A 20102-nucleotide genomic window follows, 5' to 3' on the forward strand; every position below is an offset into this window, starting at 1 on the left:
ATTTAATATTGAGACATTACTATTAACTAATTTATAGGCCTTTGACAAGTTTTGTCAGTTTTTCCACTAATGTCCTTTTCTAGTCCAGGATCCAACATGGAATTCAGATAGGATTTAGCTATCATGTCTTCTCAGGTTCTGACAATTTGTGATAATCCATCGAGTTTTTCTTTGATGTTAATGACCTAGACACTTTCGAAGAATACTGACCAGTTAGTATGTAGGATAACTTGGTTTGACTGATGTTTCAAAATGATTAATTTTGGTAAATGCATTTTTGCCAGGAATACTAGGAAGTGATATTGTACACCTTTCAGTGCATTATATCAGTAGGTATAGCTTAGCTTATTACTTGCGGTATTAACTTTGTACACTTGGTTAGGGTGGTAACTATCAGTTTTCTGAACTGTAAAAAAGAAAAAATAATAAAATTTTTCTTTTACTTAGTATTTTGTGGAGAGGTAATTTGAGGTTTTATTTCTTATTTCTCATTATACCTTTACTCATTAATTTTAGCATCCATTGATAGTGCCATATTTCATTTGACTTAGAAAAGCAAAGTGACACTGGTTATTTAATTAAGACTTAACCTTAGTGAAAAGGCTTACATATGTTTTTCACTATCTGTCTCTGACAATTTTTCAAAGTACACTTCTTGTCATTACATTGGAACACCCTGAGTTCGGATTCCACCATTACCATCAGAGCCCCAAACTTCCAACTTACACCTAATGAGTATGTCCTGTTTGGGGTGTACAACCCCATAGTCCTTCACCCACCCCCATACTATATCTGCTCGGTACACTGTCATCCATTCTTCAAACAATATTCAAAAAGCCCTGGAGGATTTGGGGAAGAGGAAGAAGCATGGGGAACCTATCTCTCCACCTGGACAACTGCAGGGGCAGAATCTGCCTGGTGGAACTTCCTAGGAATTCTGGAACCTACTGAAGGCTTACAACTTCTAGGAGAAGATTTGACAGTAAACAGGTTAATTTTGGTCAATTTCTGCTCTTAGGACAGTAGTAGTTGCCCATTCCGTACCCCAAGCCCCATGACAGGCAGCTATTCCTGTGTTTGGGGGGCAGCTTACACAAAGCTTACAGGAACTAAGATAGACCAAAAAGACTCAGTCCTCCAAATATCAGGAATAAGTTCTTTAGGTACTGATTGCTGCTTCTGATTACAGGTGCAGACAAAAAGGCAGCCAGCCACTCTTCTTGCACCTCATTGTTCAAAGTCACACCCCCTCTGGATACAGTGACTTGCAGATTTAAAGAGACATCATCCTTTCCCCCTCACCCTACTGTTTTTCCTCTTTGGGGAACCAGATGTTGCAAAGCAGCAACATATACTAGGAAAATTAGAAAGTAACCACATGTAACCACCACATGCCCAGGAAAAGGCACACACTTAGAAAAGACCTGGAAAGACCTTACATTTGGCAGACTGGTCCTCAGCACAAAGACAATCTACAACAATCAAAAATATAAATTAACCAAACAACAAGAAAAGAAATATCAAACCCTAGGGATAGTGGGAAAATCTTATTTGCAGAGTTACCACTATTAGATTCAAATGTCCAGTTTTCAACTTTTTTTCTTTTTTTTTTTTTTTTTTTAACTATCAAGGCATACAAAGAAACAGGTAATTGTGGCCCAGTACATCAACAGAAACTGTCCCTGAAAAAAACCTAATGGTAAATGTAATAGAAAAAAAAAATGTAATAGACAAAAATTTTAAAGCAACTATCCTAACTAACGTACTAAAGAAAGCTGTGTAGAAAGTCAAGAAAACACTGTACAAACAAAATGGAAAAGCAAATAAAAATAAAAACCTAAAAAGAAATTATGGAGATTAAAAAGTAAAATAAATGAACTGGAAAAGTACACTAGAGAGATTCAAAGGCATATTTGAGCATGAGGAAAGAATCAGTGAGCATTAAGACAGGAAAATGAAAATTATTGATTCCAGGGAACAGAAAGAAATAGATTGAAGAAAACTGAAGAGAGCCTAAGAGATGTGTAGGACACCATCAAGTGGGCCAACATACACATTTTGAAGGTTTGAGAAAGAGGAGAGAGAGGGAGGGAGGGAGGGAGGAGGGGAGGGAGGGAGGGAGAGAGAGAGGCAGGCAGATATAATATTTGGAGAAAGATTGGTTAAAAACTTCCCAAATTTGATGAAAGACCTGAATATAAACATCCAAGAAGCTCAATCAGCTCCAAGTAAAATCAACTAAAAAAAAACCCCAAAAAAACAAAAAAAATCCCACCCATATGAAGATACACAAAACTCAAAATTTCAAAGGCCAAAGACGAAGAGAATCTTGAAAGCAACAAAAGAGAAGTGTCCTAAGTCTCAATAGGTTTTAAATGATAGATATCACACAAAATATCTTGCCCAACAAGATGAATTTAGAAATCAGTGAAAATACAAAAACTAAGTCATTCACAAATTTATAGAAATTAAACAACACATTCTTAAACAACCAACAGAGCAAAGAAATCATAAGGGAAGGTAGAAAATACTTACAGATGAAGGAAAATGAAAACACAATACACCAAAATTTATGAGACATGGCAAAAGCAATGCTAAAAGGGAAATTTATAGCTATAAATGCTTATATCAGAAAATAAGAAAGGCCTCAAACCAATGGTCTAAATCTACAACTCAAGGAACTGGGGGGGGAAAGAAAAAGAAAAAAAAAACTAAATCCAAAGCTAAAAGAAGGAAATTAAAAAACAAAACAAAACATTAGAATAAAGATAAATGAAACAGAATAGAAAAACAGAGAAAAATCAATGAAACCAAAACTTGGTTCTTTGAAAATATCAACAAAATGGATAAACCTTGAACTAGATAGACAGAAAAAAAGAGATGATTCAAATTACTAAAACCAAAAATACAAATGAGAATATTATGGCCAATTCTATAGAATTAAAAAGGATTATAAGAGAGTACTTGAACAACTGTAAGCCAACAAATTGGATACTCTAAATGAAATGGGTAAATCCCTAGGAATATAAAACCCACCAAGACTAAATCACAAAGAAATATAAAATATGAATATACCTATAATTAGTAGAGAGTTTAACTCAATAATCAAAAATCTCCTGACAAAGAAAAGCCCTTGTCCTGTGGCTTCACTGGTGAATTCTATCAAACATTGAAAAACATCTAGTTCTAATCCTTTTTTCAAACTTTTCCCCAAAATGGTAGAAAATATTTCCCAACTTGTCTGAGAGGCCAGGTATCCTGATACTAAAGCCAGACAAAGACAGTCTAAGAAAACTACAGATCACTATCACTGAAAAACACTGATGCAAAAATCCTCTTAAAAATGTTAGCAAACCGAATTCAGCAGCATATTAAAAGTACAATACACCATGAGCAAGTGGGATTTGTTCCTGGGATGCAAGATACAAAAATTCCATTAATATAATACAGACAAAATTTGACCAATATAATATACTACAATACTACTGAAAGCAATACACAGAGTCAGTGCAATCCCTATCAAAATCCCAATTATGTTTTTTCAAGAAATAGAAAACCCCATCTAAAAATTCATATGTAATTTCAAATGACTGAAAGTAGCCAAAACAATTTTGTAAAACAACAACAAAACTGGGCAACTCAGACTTCTTGATTTTAAAGTTTACTATAAAACTACAGTAATTAAGTCACTGTGGTCCTGGCATAAAAACTGACATACAGACAAACAGAATAGAGAGCACAGAAGTAAACTCTCCCATATATATGGTCAAATGATTTTTCACAAGGGTACCAAGGACATCCCATGGAAAAAAGGACAGTTTTCCAACAAATGGTGCTGAGAAAACTGATATCCACTTTCAAATGAATGAAGTTGGAACTAACATATACAAAAATTAGATCAAAATGGATTAAAGATCTAAATGTAAGACCTAAAGCTATAAAATTCTTAGAAGAAATACTGGATGAAAGCTTCATAACACTGGATTTGGCACCAATTTCTTGAATATGACACCAAAGGCATAAGCAACAAATGAAAAATTTGCACAGGCACATTGGGCCATGAAAATTTTGTACATCAAAAGACATTATTGACACAATTTTAAAAAAAGCAACCCACAGAATGGGAGAAAATGTTTTCAAATAACATATTTAAAATGGGTCAATATCCAGAATATATAGAGAGTTCTTAAAATTCAACAACAAAAAAAACCAGATTCTAAAAATGGGCAAAAAATATTTGAATCAATAACCAAAGTGAAGAAATACTTAGATAATAATACACTTACACTTGGTGACTTCAATCTAGCTCTTTCTACCCTCCATAGGTCTTCTAAGCACAGCATCTCCAAAGAAACGAGAGCTTTAAATGATACACTGGACCAGATGGATTTCACAGATATCTACAGAACTTTACATCCAAACTCAACTGAATACACATTCTTCTCAAGTGCACATGGAACTTTCTCCAGAATAGACCACATACTGGGTCACAAATCGGGTCTGAGCCGATACCAAAAGATTGGGATCGTTCCCTGCATATTCTCAGACCATAATGCCTTGAAATTAGAACTAAATCACAACAAGAAGTTTGGAAGGACCTCAAACACGTGGACGTTAAGGACCATCCTGCTAAAAGATGAAAGGGTCAACCAGGAAATTAAGGAAGAATTAAAAAGATTCATGGAGGGCAGCCCCAGTGGCTCAGCGGTTTAAAGTGCTGCCTTCAGTCCAGGGCGTGATCCTGGAGACCCGGGATTGAGTCCCACATCGGGCTCCCTATATGGAGCCTGCTTCTCCCTCTGCCTGTGTAAAGGAGCTAGAGAAAAAACAGCAAATAGATCCTACACCCAGCAGAAGAAGAGAGTTAATTAAGATTCGAGCAGAACTCAACGAAATCGAGACCAGAAGAACTGTGGAACAGATAAACAGAACCAGGAGTTGGTTCTTTGAAAGAATTAATAAGATAGATAAACCATTAGCCAGTCTTATTAAAATGAAGAGAGAGAAGACTCAAATTAATAAAATCATGAATGAGAGAGGAGAGAACACTACCAACACCAAGGAAATACAAACGATTTTAAAAACATATTATGGGGGATCCCTGGGTGGCGCAGTGGTTTGGCGCTTGCCTTTGGCCCAGGGCGTGATCCTGGAGACCCGGGATCGAATCCCACATCGGGCTCCCGGTGCATGGAGCCTGCTTCTCCCTCTGCCTATGTCTCTGCCTCTCTCTCTCTCTCTCTGTGACTATCATAAATAAATAAAAAATTAAAAAAAAAATAAAAACATATTATGAACAGCTCTACGCCAATAAATTAGGCAATCTAGAAGAAATGGACGCATTCCTGGAAAGCCACAAACTACCAAAACTGGAACAGGAAAAAATAGGAAACCTGAACACGCCAATAACTAGGGAGAAAATTGAAGCAGTCATCAAAAACCTCCCAAGACACAAAAGTCCAGGGCCAGATGGCTTCCCAGGGGAATTCTATCAAACGTTTAGGGATCCCTGGGTGGCGCAGCGGTTTGGCGCCTGCCTTTGGCCCCGGGCGCGATCCTGGAGACCCGGGATCGAATCCCACATCAGGCTCCTGGTGCATGGAGCCTGCTTCTCCCTCTGCCTATGTTTCTGCCTCTCTCTCTCTCTCTGTGACTATCATAAATAAATAAAACTTTAAAAAAAAATAAACGTTTAAAGAAGAAACCATACCTATTCTACTAAAGCTGTTTGGAAAGATAGAAGGAGATGGAGTACTTCCAAATTCGTTCTATGAGGCCAGCATCACCTTAATTCCGAAACCAGACAAAGACCCCACCAAAAGGAGAATTTCAGACCAATATCCCTGATGAACATGGATGCAAAATTTCTCAACAAGATACTAGCCAATAGGATCCAACAATACATTAAGAAAATTATTCACCATGACCAAGTAGGATTTATCCCTGGGACACAAGGCTGGTTCAACACTTGTAAAACCATCAATGTGATTCATCATATCAGCAAGAGAAAAACCAAGAACCATATGATCCTCTCATTAGATGCAGAGAAAGCATTTGACAAAATACAACATCCATTCCTGATCAAAACTCTTCAGAGTGTTGGGATAGAGGGAACATTCCTCAACATCTTAAAAGCCATCTACGAAAAGCCCAGAGCAAATATCATTCTCAATGGGGAAGCACTGGGAGTCTTTCCCCTAAGATCAGGAACAAGACAGGGATGTCCACCCTCACCACTGCTATTCAACATAGTACTGGAAGTCCTCGCCTCAGCAATCAGACAACAAAGAGACATTAAAGGCATTCAAATTGGCAAAGAAGAAGCCAAACTCTCCCTCTTCGCCGATGACATGATACTGTACATAGAAAACCCAAAAGCCTCCACCCCAAGATTGCTAGAACTCATACAGCAATTTGGTAGCGTGGCAGGATACAAAATCAATGCCCAGAAGTCAGTGGCATTTCTATACACTAACAATGAGACTGAAGAAAGAGAAATGAAGGAGTCAATCCCATTAACACGTGCATCCAAAAGCATAAGATACCTAGGAATAAACCTAACCAAAGAGGTAAAACATCTATACCCTAAAAACTATAGAACACTTCTGAAAGAAATTGAGGAAGACACAAAGAGATGGAAAAATATTCCATGCTCATGGATTGGAAGAATTAATATTGTGAAAATGTCAATGTTACCCAATTTACACGTTTAATGCAATCCCTATCAAAATACCATGGACTTTATTCAGAGAGTTAGAACAAATTATTTTAAGATTTGTGTGGAATCAGAAAAGACCCCGAATAGCCAGGGGAATTTTAAAAAAGAAAACCATAGCTGGGGGCATCACAATGCCAGATCTCAGGTTGTACTACAAAGCTGTGGTCATCAAGACAGTGTGGTACTGGCACAAAAACAGACACATAGATCAATGGAACAGAATAGAGAACCCAGAAGTGGACCCTCAACTTTATAGTCAACTAATATTCGATAAAGGAGGAAAGACTATCCACTGGAAGAAAGACAGTCTCTTCAATAAATGGTGCTGGGAAAATTGGACATCCACGTGCAGAAGAATGAAACTAGACCACTCTCTTGCACCATACACAAAGATAAACTCAAAATGGATGAAAGATCTAAATGTGAGACAAGATTCCATCAAAATCCTAGAGGAGAACACAGGCAACACCCTTTTTGAACTCGGCCACAGTAACTTCTTGCAAGATACATCCACGAAGGCAAAAGAAACAAAAGCAAAAATGAACGATTGGGACTTCATCAAGATAAGAAGCTTTTGCACAGCAAAGGATACAGTCAACAAAACTAAAAGACAACATACAGAATGGGAGAAGATATTTGCAAATGACCTATCAGATAAAGGGCTAGTTTCCAAGATCTATAAAGAACTTATTAAACTCAACACCAAAGAAACAAACAATCCAATCATGAAATGGGCAAAAGACATGAAGAGAAATCTCACAGAGGAAGACATAGACATGGCCAACAAGCACATGAGAAAATGCTCTGCATCACTTGCCATCAGGGAAATACAAATCAAAAACACAATGAGATACCACCTCACACCAGTGGGAATGGGGAAAATTAACAAGGCAGGAAACCACAAATGTTGGAGAAGGTGCGGAGAAAAGGGAACCCTCTTGCACTGTTGGTGGGAATGTGAACTGGTGCAGCCACTCTGGAAAACTGTGTGGAGGTTCCTCAAAGAATTAAAAATAGACCTGCCCTACGACCCAGCAATTGCACTATTGGGGATTTACCCCAAAGATTCAGATGCAATGAAACACTGGGACACCTGCACCCCGATGTTTCTAGCAGCAATGTCCACAACAGCCAAACTGTGGAAGGAGCCTCGGTGTCCATCGAAAGATGAATGGATAAAGAAGATGTGGTCTATGTATACAATGGAATATTCCTCAGCCATTAGAAACGACAAATACCCACCATTTGCTTCAACGTGGATGGAACTGGAGGGTATTAAGCTGAGGGAAGTAAGTCAATCAGAGAAGGACAGTGTATGTTCTCATTCATTTGGGGAATATAAGGGAAGTTAGAAGAAATGTATGGGAAATATCAGAAAGGGAGACAGAACATAAAGACTCCTAACTCTGGGAAACGAACTAGGGGTGGTGGAAGGGGAGGAGGATGGGGGGTGGGGGTGAATGGGTGATGGACACTGATGGGGGCACTTGATGGGATGAGCACTGGGTGTTATTCTGTATGTTGGTAAATTGAACAGCAATAAAAAATAAATTTATTATAAAAAATTTAAAAATGAAAAAAAATAAAAATGGGCAAAAAACTTGAACAGATACTTCTACAAAGAAGATATGCAAGTGACAATCCACACATGAAAAGATGTTCAATATTACTAATAATTAGGGAAATGCAAATCACAAGTATAATGAGATATCACCTCACATCCATTAGGATGCCTACTATCAACAAAATAGAAAACAACAAGTTGTTGATTTGGATACAAAGAAATTTGAACCCTTGCACACTGTTGATGGGAATGTAAAATAGAATGTCTACCGTGGGAAACAGAAGAGTGGTTCTTCAAAAAATTAAAAACAACTATCAGAGGATCTAGCATTTCCATTTCTGGGTATACATTCAAAAGAACTGAAAGCAGGGTCTCAAAAAGATACACCTATGTTTGTAGCAGCATTATCCACAACAACTAAAAGTTAGAAGGAACCCAACTGATCATTGACAGAGGAATGGATAAGCAAAACGTGGTACATAGATACAGCAGAGTATTATTTAGCCTTAAAAAGCACAGAAATTCTGATACAAGCTACAACATGGATGAACCTTGAGGATGTCATGCTAAGTGAAATAAGCCAGCCACAAAACAACAAATACTGTGCGACTCCATTAATATGAAGAACTTATGGTAGTCAAAATCCTAGAGACAGGAAGTAGAATGGTGGTTGCCAGGGGTTGGGGTGAAAGGGAATGGATATAGAGTTGCAGTTTCACAAGATGAAAAGATTTATGGAAATTAACAGGGGTGATGGTTGTACAACATTATGAATATATTTAATAACAGTGAACTGTATAAAAAGTGGTTCACATGGTAAATTTTACATATATTTTACCACAATAAAAAAAATTGGAAAAAAATCCATCCAGCCCTTCCTCCTTGGCCCAACTCATGTAGTTAGTTGTTCCCGCCATAGGGCCGGATGGCACCTACAACCCTATCACAGGATCTGCTATATTTTATTGGGTGATGGATTTGCTAGTTTGCAAGGAACAGCTGTTCCTTGACCTTATGCATGATTCTTATGAAGATCTATTGGAGATCCTGTCTGTTTTCTGAGGAGTATACTCTGGATCTCTGTAATTTAAGAATTTGTTGTCAGCAGGCTGCAGGTTTACCACTGAAATTGCTGCTAGACATTTCAGTGAAAGAAAAGTTGTCCAGAGGACATGATGGGAGATGAATAGTGGAGGGAGACGTGGCAGTGGGATTTTCAAAAAGTCTAACGTAGAATAGCTGTGGGCTGCCAGAAAAGGATGTCACTCATTCACTAGAGGGTAGAAGGAAGCTGGGAAAGGACAGAGAAGGTAGAAATTTAGTATTATAATTTTTTTTTGCTGAGGAAAATGGGATTATAAAAGGTAGAAATGAGGACTTAAAACCTTTTACGATTATGAAAGTAATAAATGTTCAATTTATAAAATCTGAAATATACAGATGGGTTTTCCAAAAACAGAAATCACATATACTTCTTCCACGGCAGGCACTGTGGAATACGCCTGTCCTATCTACCCCTCTGCAGAAGCAGGCAATCATAAAAATGACCGTGCAGGGATCCCTGGGTGGCGCAGCGGTTTGGCGCCTGCCTTTGGCCCAGGGCGCGATCCTGGAGACCCGGGATCGAATCCCACGTCGGGTTCCCGGTGCATGGAGCCTGCTTCTCCCTCCGCCTGTGTCTCTGCCTCTCTTTCTCTCTCTCTCTGTGACTATCATAAATAAATAAAAATTTAAAAAAAAAATGACCGTGCAAACTTTAACCATGCAAAATGATCCTAATGAATGGGGAAATTACAACTATTCCATGACCTTTAAAACTTTTCATTTCTCAATATCAATTACAAATGTACACTAATGTGCAGGAGAATAAACAATAAACCTAGTATTTATTGCTATAACCCAAAACACTAGAAACATTGAGAATTAAGATCATTTTTTATCTTGTTTTGTTGTTTTCTTAACAAGAGTAGTTTGGGGTACCTGGGTGGCTCAGTCAGTTGAGTGTCTGATGCTTGATTTCAGGCTCTACAACAGACATGGAGCCTGCCTGGGATTCTCTCTCTCCCTCACACTCTGCCCCTCCTGCTTACCGCCCCCCACCCCCCGGCTATCTGAAAAAATTAAAAATTCAAAAAAAGAGAGAGTAGTTTGAATAGTACTTGCTGCTTTTTCATCATGTAATTGACCACACAGAGAGTGTATCGTTCCTATGCCTTTGGGAAACTGTCTTATTCCTTTCTAACTCTGGCTCGACTCCCAACATTTTATCCTTTTGTGCTTTCACTGTTGGAATATATCTCTCAGAATTCATTTTTTTTAAAGATTTTATTTATTCATGAGACACATACACACACACACACACACACACACACACAGAGAGAGAGAGAGAGAGAGAGAGAGAGAGAGAGAGAGGCAGAGACACAGGCACAGGGAGAAGCAGGCTCCATGCAGGGAGCCTGATGTGGGACTCGATCCCAGGACTCCAGGATCACACCCTGAGCCAAAGGCAGACGCTCAACTGCTAAGCCACCCAGGTGTCCCTCCCAGAATTCCTTTAATGTAAAGGGTTTTTTGTTTTTGTTTATGCTTTTTTTGTTTGTTTTGTTTTGATTTGGTTGTGAGTTTTTTGTTTTTTTATTTTTGCCTGCATTGCTTCCTCTGAGACTTCATTCTTTTCTTCAAAACCACATTCCTTATTTATAAAGGTGATCTCACTTCCACTAAATTCCTCTGGCTGCATATCTAGAACCTCTTCAGTGGCATCATTGTCAACATTCCTAAACTCTGCTGCTTCTTCTGCAACTCCATTTACATTAGATTCAAATTTCCCTTCCAACATTAATGCTTTGAGCTTCTTTGTTGCCCTTCTGTCTTTGCTGCACAATTAGCTCTTTTGATTATCAGTTTTTGTAAAATGCTACGTGGATTTATCACTAGAAGACAAGGAAGAAACATAACCACATGCTTTGCTGTCTGCGGATGAACTAAATCATAAATGCAAAGTGAATTATAAAAATAATGCTAATTTAAAGTATATATACATTTTGGATACATATAAATTTTTGATGATATATACTTTGAACTTTTTATTACATTTCAAATTAGCATCATTCTATAATCAATATATATTCTGATATTTTATTTAGCCTTATATTACAAATACTTTCCCATGCTGTTAAATATATTTGGGAAATAGGATATTTAATGGCATAGAGACTTCTAAGAATGGAAATTAATTTCCCATTGAGCAATATATAAATTATTACCAAAGTGTTTGCTACTGTGAGAGTTTAATGGTGTGAGAATATGTTTACAGAAGTCATTCAGTACTTCTCTGATTATTTCCTATGCATAAATTTTCTAGAAGTAGAATGGCTACACTAAAGGATGTAAATAATTTGAAGGCTTTTGATACAGACCTATATATATTTTTAATTACCTCTTTTTTAAAGATTTTATTTACTTATTAGGGACAGAGAGAGAAAGGCAGAAACCTAGGCAGAGGGAGACCCAGGCTTCCTGTGGGGAGCCTGATGTGGGACTTGATTCCAGGACCCCAGGATCATGACCTGAGCCAAAGGCAGGCACTCAACCACAGTCACTCAGGTGCCCCTATTTACCTCTTTTTGTCCCCAAAGTCAGCTTCCAACTGTGAAGATTGTGTCACATTTTTAAAAATTAATTTTCTGTTATTCATAGCATGCTTCAATGTGTCCAGCGAGATTAACATTGGACATTTGCACTTTTGTTGTTGTAAATGGCCCACTCAAGTCCTTTACCCACTTTTCTCTTGGGTTCCTCTGTCCAATTCTAGGTGATTTATATGATCTCTTTCTATAAATCATCTCTTTATAGACACTGCCTCAAAAATGAACAAGTATGGAACCCCAAAAACCACAGGCTATTATTGCCTTCCTGCCTTTTGTTACATCAGTGAAATGCATAAATATAAATTCACACCACAATTCTGATGTGTTTTTAGCTGGTTCTAATAACTTTTATAGCTGGTTATGAATCCACTTACTAACACTCACTTTCCTCAGTGATGCACATAAATTCAACCATTAATTATAAATCTTTTTTAAGTCAAAGTAAGTGTACTGGGAACAGAGAATAAAGTGCACCTCAAAATTCTTTAACTTTGATTTTGGCATGACCCATGTTTCATAGTTTCATATTCAGTTCTCTGTCCCTCAAACTCCTACTTCCTCATTTTCTTCTATTGATCTGTACTGTTACCCTGGTCTTGTTTTGTGAAACAAGTGACATGCTTTCATATTAAAGCATTATTATTTAAAAGAAGTCCCGTAAAGGGGGCAATAAGAATATGGGAGTTTGGGTAATCATGGGTGAGAAGGATTTTCTAGAGGAGTTGCTTTCTGGCACCAGTCATACTCCATCACATAAGTGAACACTTGCCTATTCAACTTTGCACTAGCAGATCCGGAGAACAACCAAATGCTATTTAAAAACCTATCATGGGGCACTTGGGTGGCTCAGTCAGTTAAATGACTGACTCTTGATTTCAGCTCAGATCATGATCTCAGGGTCCTGGGATCAAGCCCCGAGTCAGGCTCCACACTTACTGGAGAGTCTGCTTGAGGATTCTCTCTCCCTCACTCTCTGACCCTCCCCTGCTCTCTCTCTCTAAAATGAATAAATTAATTTTAAAAAACCATATTGCTATATTGCAACCACTTCAAGATAAAGGTATAAAAAGTAATGGTAGAAAACACACCTGCAGTTTTGGGAGTCTTTTCCACAGCTACCCAAGTCTAAACACTGAACATCAGGATCCTGAGGGGTCTCTTGTTAGAGAAAGTAATGATGCTGTGGCTTCTATTTTGATGGCTCAAAAGCTTTTATGCTCACCACTGCTGTGGGGAATTCTAGGGCTGGATTTTTATATTTTGCAGTTAGTACAAGTATAGCAATTTCCAGAAACAGAAGTCCTTGAGCAATGCTACCTGCCCTTTTGTATCCTTTCCTGTCAATCTGAGGACAATATGGGTTATTTCAGGAATATAGGCTGCCCAGTGAAGGTCAGGACAACTCCTGCCAAGAAGAGGTCAACCTCTAGAGAGAAAACCAGATGATGTAATTTTTGAGCAAACGAGCTGGTGAGCCATATCATTACCACTCCCTAGGAGGTGCTGGCTTAGCCAGGGCAGAACAACAAGGGTACAACAAACTCACTGGATAAATTTGTACATGAACCTATGCCCTACCAGATGCGGTCTATTCTTCATTATACTAAAGAAAGGTAGAAAACATACTGCATTTGTTAGCAATCAGCTCATTTTCTTATGCAAATATTAATCAAATCATGAAAGTAAAGCTGAAAAGAAGGGACATCTAAGCCAAGAGCTGAAAGCTGAGGAAGAGTCAGACAAGTAGAAGGAGAAGGAATATGTTCTAGACAGAGGCATGGGAAATCAAAGTACATTTAAAGAACTGAAAGAAGCTGGGATGCCTGGAGGCTCAGTGGGTGAGCATCTGCCTTTGGTTCAGGGCGTGATCCTGGGGTCCTGGGATCGAGTCTCACATTAGGCTCCTTGCTAGGAGCCTGCTTCTCCCTCTGTCTGTGTCTCTGCCCCTCTCTCTGTGTCTCTCATGAATAAATTAATAAAATCTTTAAAAAAAAAAAAAAGAACTGAAGGAAGCGAGGATATAGAACACATAGTAGGGCAAAGAGAAACAAGAGATGAAGCTAGAAACTAAGTGTCAAATCATACATGGTTTACAGAACCTGTTAGGAAGTTAAAATTTATCCATGAAGAGTGGGGGATCATTGAAAGGTTTTAAGACAATGAGTGACAAGTCTTGCATTTTAGAGAAAGCATGCTGCTTCCACTGTGAAGATGACAGTGGGCAGGGCAAGAACAGGCATCCCAAGGAGAAGGCCCCCAAGGCCCTGCAAGCACAAGATGGTGGTGGCCTTTATGACACTGCCCATGGGAGTGAAGAGAAATGACAGTTGTGATGAGCTTCAGTGGCTTGACTGAATAGGGCAGGATGGCAAAGGAAGAGAGGCCAAGATGATGCCTGCAGTCTTGGCTGGGCAACTGAGGGGAAGTGCATTTCATTCACTGACACAGGACACAAGAGGAGAAACAGTTTTAAGGAGGTGATTATGGGTTTGTTTTTACCCTGTTGTGTCTGAGATGCTTATGGTGCATCCAGTGTAAACTCCCAGCAGGCAGGTGGGCAGTGGTTAATTGGAGAGAGGGATATCCCTATTAAAGAGGGCACTAACTCCTTGGAGCAGTTGCTTAGTAAAGAACTATCGAGATGCCCAACTTCTTGGGTTTGACTTGCAAATGGACTACTCAGTACCTCTGGCCTCCGTCACCATAAACCATAATCACTATAAACTATCACCTAGATTTCAGGCCACTGACGATGAGGGCAACATGCAAGAGAAGGAACAGACAAGTCCAAGCCCATTACTATTTAAAGAGAAAAATCTACTTGGTTATTTCTTGAGAGAAAGAAATTAGAAAATAAAAAAAAAAGAAACCTTTCCCCCCCATACTTAGTAGGGTTTTAAGTTTTAAAATTTTAAGTTTTAAAATTGCACCGTGATGTCAGAAACACGAATTGGTAAGTATCATGTTGATACAGATTAAAATGTTGCTACTGGCAGAATCATTAACTGCTTTGGAGATGGCTCAGGTCCCTACTCATCTAGCACAGGAAGGAGCTCACATCCTGATGCTCGGTGAGGGCTGCCATCCTGACCCGACTGCAGAGAGCCATGATCTCAATGGCCAAGAAGCCATGGTTAATGTGAAACATATAGACCAGGCTACATACTGCATCTCAGACATACAATAAAGAAAAGTTTCCAAAAATAGTGATCTCCTTTAACTTTGAAAATGCCTACTTTAAAAAAAAAGAAAAGAAAAAGAAAAAAAAAAGAAAATGCCTACTTTTAACTGAGGGAAAAGGAGGCGGTAGCATAATTCCTTAGAGCAATCAGTTATCTAGTTATAAAACTCATAGGATGTACAGCCTAGCTTCTCATTTTCTCTTCTCAAATACAATATTTAATTCAAACAATTACTTTGCTTTATTTTTTTTTCAGGAGACATGGTCAATCGGTTATACCTTTTATTAGCCAGATCTTATACTATGTTCCAGTTGAGGGTTCCAAGATCCCCCTGAAAATGTGAATTGTGCACAGACCTTGGCATATAAGAAAGTGTTCACATTTTTCTGGGAAGAGGGTCTAGAATCCTCAGATTCCTAAAGCAGGTGACATTCAAAACAGACTAAGAATCACTATGGCTATGTTCTTGTCTGATTCTACTACAGCATATAGTAAAAATATAGAGCATAAATTAGGGGTTGACAGATTTTCTTTTCTCTTAAGGATATGTTTACTTTTGTAGGACCATTATCTGGAAAGAACCTCAAAAGGTAACAAGTTCATCCACCTGTCTTTAGGCGAAATACCTCCAAAATTATCCAAGTCAGATGAAAACTGAAAGTCTGTTTATTTCTCCCTATGGGAAAGTAATTCCAGCACCTCATTCTGTAACCTATTACATTTTTTAACAACCACTATAAAATTTATCTTTGGTCTATATGTGCTCTAGTTTAGGTCCTAAATTGCCTTATTACTATTTTTCTTCACTTTATACACAGCAATAAACGTGTGTTAATCTTTTCCAGAGAAGATAGATGGCAATGTTCTTGTCACAGTCCATTTTTAAAACCAATGATCCTGGTGATCAATGTGTATATACACAACACAGCTCACACAAGTTAGGCAGACGTCTGGCCATATACTAGAATGTAAGTGTGATCAAGTTACTGGTAACAAGAGTTCACTGTCTCAAAGAGCTAGGGGGAAATCTCACAGATGACACAGGGCAGGAAGAAGAGACTCTCCTGCTGTTTTGGTCAGTCAGAAGTGTGAATGTGAAGCATCTGGTGAAGATCCAACTTAACCACCGGCTCAGAAAGTGTGGTCCGTCAACAGCCCTCAGCCCTAGCCTGATGTGTGATTATAGTTCCCTTGCCCTCCCCAAGGGAAACTCTGTACTCCAGCCTGCCATGTACCCTGGTAACCTGACTCCCTATTCCAAAGCCTAGCTTTGCTTCCTGTGGTCCTCTTTACATGAATACTGGGCCTCCCACCAATAGTGGCACCCTGTCCCAATATTGCCTAGGATTCATTTGCACCCTGAAGGGTTGTTTCCTGCTTTCCCAGGGCAGTGGACCCACTCTGGCCCCACGGCAACCCAGGAAATTTGTCCACTGTCCTGCGGGTTACAGTCATGACTTCTCCAATAAGATCTGACCCAGAGCGTCAGTGTAGGGGTGCTCCAGATCAAGTCTGCCCTCCCTTGAGTACTCTTGCTTAGCTTTCAGGCACCTTACAGAGTTCTTCCTAAATCTTAGGGTTACTCTTTTTTTTCATAGTTAATAATGTTTTCTATTAAAATTCTCCTATTTAAATCACTGTGTGGTTTCTGCCTTATGATTGGGCCCAGACTGAAATAATCACAATGAAAACTTATTCTTTGATTACACTCATGGGTAGTACTTGCCAACAGTGCATCTTCTATTGTTCTTAGTTTTCTTTCTAGTTTAACTGTATTGTGGTTAAAGAATGTGGTCTGTACAATCCCTACTTACTGGAATTTATTGATATCCTTTTAGCTACTGCATGGCCAACTTTTCATTTTTTTATTTTTTTATTTTTTATTATTATTTTTTTATGGCCAACTTTTAAAGATGTTTCTGGAAAACTGAAAAGAAGGTACAGTTTCTGTTTTCAGGGTACAGAGATGGATCTATTTCTCTTAGCTCAATCTTATTAAAATATTTATACCCTTTATACAGGGGTCAGCAAACTTTGTCTGTGAAGAGCCAAAGAGTAAATAATATAGACTTGTGAACTATAAGGTCTGTGTTGTAACTCAACTCTTATCAAGGAGCAAAAGTAACCACAGACAATATGTAAACAAATGCTCTGTGTGGTTGTATTCAATAAAACTTTACTTACAAAAATAGGCAGTGCAGGGGTGGAGGGCACCTGGGTGTTCCTGGGAGCCAGCCCTGTGTCCATCAGGCTCCCTGCTTAGCATGGAGCCTGCTTGTCCCTCTCCCAACCTCCTCTGCTCCTCCCTGTGCATGCGCGCACATTCTCTCTCTCCCTCTCTCTCAAATAAATAACAAAATCTTAAAAAAAAAAAAACAAAAAAAAAACAGTCAGACAAATGCAGAATCCACTCTAGGTAAAACTTCTAGGACACTCTTTTTCACACATATATTATTGACCAGGTTTTGGTATTTACTACATTCTCAGATTTGCTTTCTTTTAATAGGTCAGTTTATTCCAATTAGATTTATTGTCAAACTTCTCTTTGATCTTAATTTTATTCTTATTTTATATTTTCTTTCTAAATATTTTTTAATAGTAAGTGTAAGGTTTAATGTACAAAAAAAGCTTTTAACAGAACCAAGAGAAGGATTCTACAATGATAAGGAATAAAATTCACAGGAGGATAGAACTGTGAACCTTTTTTGTGTCAAATATTAGAGCACGGAACTATATAAACAAAAGGACCAAAAACACACAGGATGAAATTAAAAAAACTCAGTAGTATTGAGAGGTTTAACTCCTCTTTCTCATTGCTTCACAGACCAAGTAGATAAAAATAATGATGCAGAGCAAGGGTTAATAAACTGTGGCCTGTGGGCTAACTCTGGCCCACTACCTATTTGTCAATTTTTTAAATTTTTATATTTTATTATTTTTTCAAAAGATTATTTATTTGAGAGAGAGACTGAGAGAGAGAGACTGAGAGAGAGAGAGAGAGCATATGCTTGGAGGGGCAGAGGGAGAGGTAGAGAGAAAATCTCCAGCAGATTCCCTGCAGAGCACAGAGCCTAATGCAGGGCTGATCCCACAACTTGGAGATCAGGACCTGAGCTGAAATCAAGAGTTAGAAGCTCAACAGACTGAGCCACACAGGTGCCTCTTCATCTGTCTTTCTTAAGATATATCTTCTTCATTTGTCTTTTTAAATATTTTTCTCTATAAATATAATTATTATCCAATGTTTCATATATTGCATCAGTTTATATATATGCATATATTTTTTTTAATTTCATGTCATTTTGATTCTCTTATATAAGAGAGTCTAGTTTGTGTTAGTCTTTCTTCTGTTCATTGGAGCCTCATCTGTTTTCTGCCCTTAGCCTCTCTGGGTTCAGCCTCCACACTCTGAACTAGAGCGCCCATATTCTATTTTCTATGCAGCTTCATTCAAAAGATATTTTACACCAAATATCCTTCCACTCTGGGGCTTGGGGATGTTCCCTCAGGTTGCAGGATGTTCACTCACTTCATTGTGAACTCACTGCCACTTTTTTTGTGGGTGCTCTACTCTGTATATGCCATTATTTAAAATAACCCAGAATTGATGAATTTTTTTCCTCTCTTTTTCTCCTTACCCCATTGAACCAAACCTTTATTTGCTAAATACAATTAAGTCGAAGGAATTATTCATCCAATCTGCATTTGCCTTCCTTTGAAAGCCACAGAGCAGAAAAAGACAAATCCTAGTAGCTTTGAGAGAACTGAGGAACCGCTTCTGTCAAGACTGAAAGCTACCAGACCTGAGTTCCCAGGGGGTTATAGGGACTCTCAGCCCTTGGATCCCCAAATCTGGAGAGGTTTTCAGGAGTCTTCATGGAATTTCAACAACCTGCCCTCTGGCTGCTCTGTAGGAGTCATGAGTCTAGGGACTGGGTCCTCTTCAAGTTTGGGTCAAATTGTTTAGTTGGTCCAAATTCTAAGTTTCTGCTAGGCTCTTTCCATATATTTGGTGGTCTTGTGTCATCCTGTTTACTATCTCTGTAGAGATTTAGGGGAGTATGTCCTAGGTCGACGTGCATGCTTCTGCATTCCTCAGGAGTCCTATATGCCAAGTTCAACTCTAAAAATATCTTTGTGAGAGAGAACTGGTCTCCATAATTTCTTCTTCCTTCTTGGAATTCATTTCTTAAATTTTCTATCACCCATTAAGATGGATTTGAGAATCTGCCTTAAATACCTATTGAAATGAGTGATAAGCCATCTAGTTTTAAAATAAAGTAGAAATTTAGGGATGCCTCTGGTGGCTTAGTGGTTGAGTGTCTGCCTTTGGCTAAAGTTGTAATTCCCAGGTCCTGGGATCAAATTTTGCATTCGGCTCCCTGCAGGGAGCCTGCTTCTCCCTCTGCCTATGTCTCTGCCTGTCTCATGAATAAATAAATAAAATCTTTTTAAAAAATTAAAATAAAATAAAGTAGAAATTTAGTATTTCTGGGTCAAATAATCTTCTGAAATTTCTTTTGGTTCTAGCTTGGAAAGAACTAAAGTGGCAGAGAAATTCAAGGCATCATGAAATTCAAGTAAAATTACTTTCACCTCAGCAATGTTCTGAAGGATGCACAAACAGGTGAGCTCTTACCAGAGGAATGAGCAGGCTGATGAGGTCTGTCAGAGGTTTGCTCAGCAGCAGCAGGTCCTCCGCAGCCTGAGTGTCCCCTCCTGAGCCAGACTTCTGGGCCTTGAGCAGGGAGAAGAAAAGGGAGGGGTGTTGGAGATTAGTCAGTTTGGCCATAGGAGACAGATCCACTCAGTGTAGGAGAGGAAGGGGGCTGAGGAAGCAATGCCCTGTGGCCCCCTGAGGAGAAGCCAGCCTTGTTGTAACAGGACACGAAGAGCACACCCAGTGCCACTGCCACCAGCACGGGCTACACAGGCAGACCTGGGCAGTCCACAGCAATACCAACACTGTCCCTGAAAGAACAATGTTG

General features: G+C 38.8%; 1 protein-coding gene across 1 annotated transcript in view; it reads right to left on the reverse strand.

Moving 5' to 3' along the window:
- Positions 1 to 20102, reverse strand: part of ULK4 (unc-51 like kinase 4) — a 595478-nt gene that overhangs the window by 157766 nt on the left and 417610 nt on the right. The window contains exon 34 of the mRNA XM_041734654.1: positions 19754 to 19852. Coding sequence (XP_041590588.1) covers positions 19754 to 19852 — 99 coding nt within the window. The remainder of the gene's footprint in view (positions 1 to 19753; positions 19853 to 20102) is intronic.

This window comes from Vulpes lagopus, chromosome 19, assembly GCF_018345385.1.
Source record: "Vulpes lagopus strain Blue_001 chromosome 19, ASM1834538v1, whole genome shotgun sequence".
Lineage (NCBI taxonomy): Eukaryota > Metazoa > Chordata > Mammalia > Carnivora > Canidae > Vulpes > Vulpes lagopus.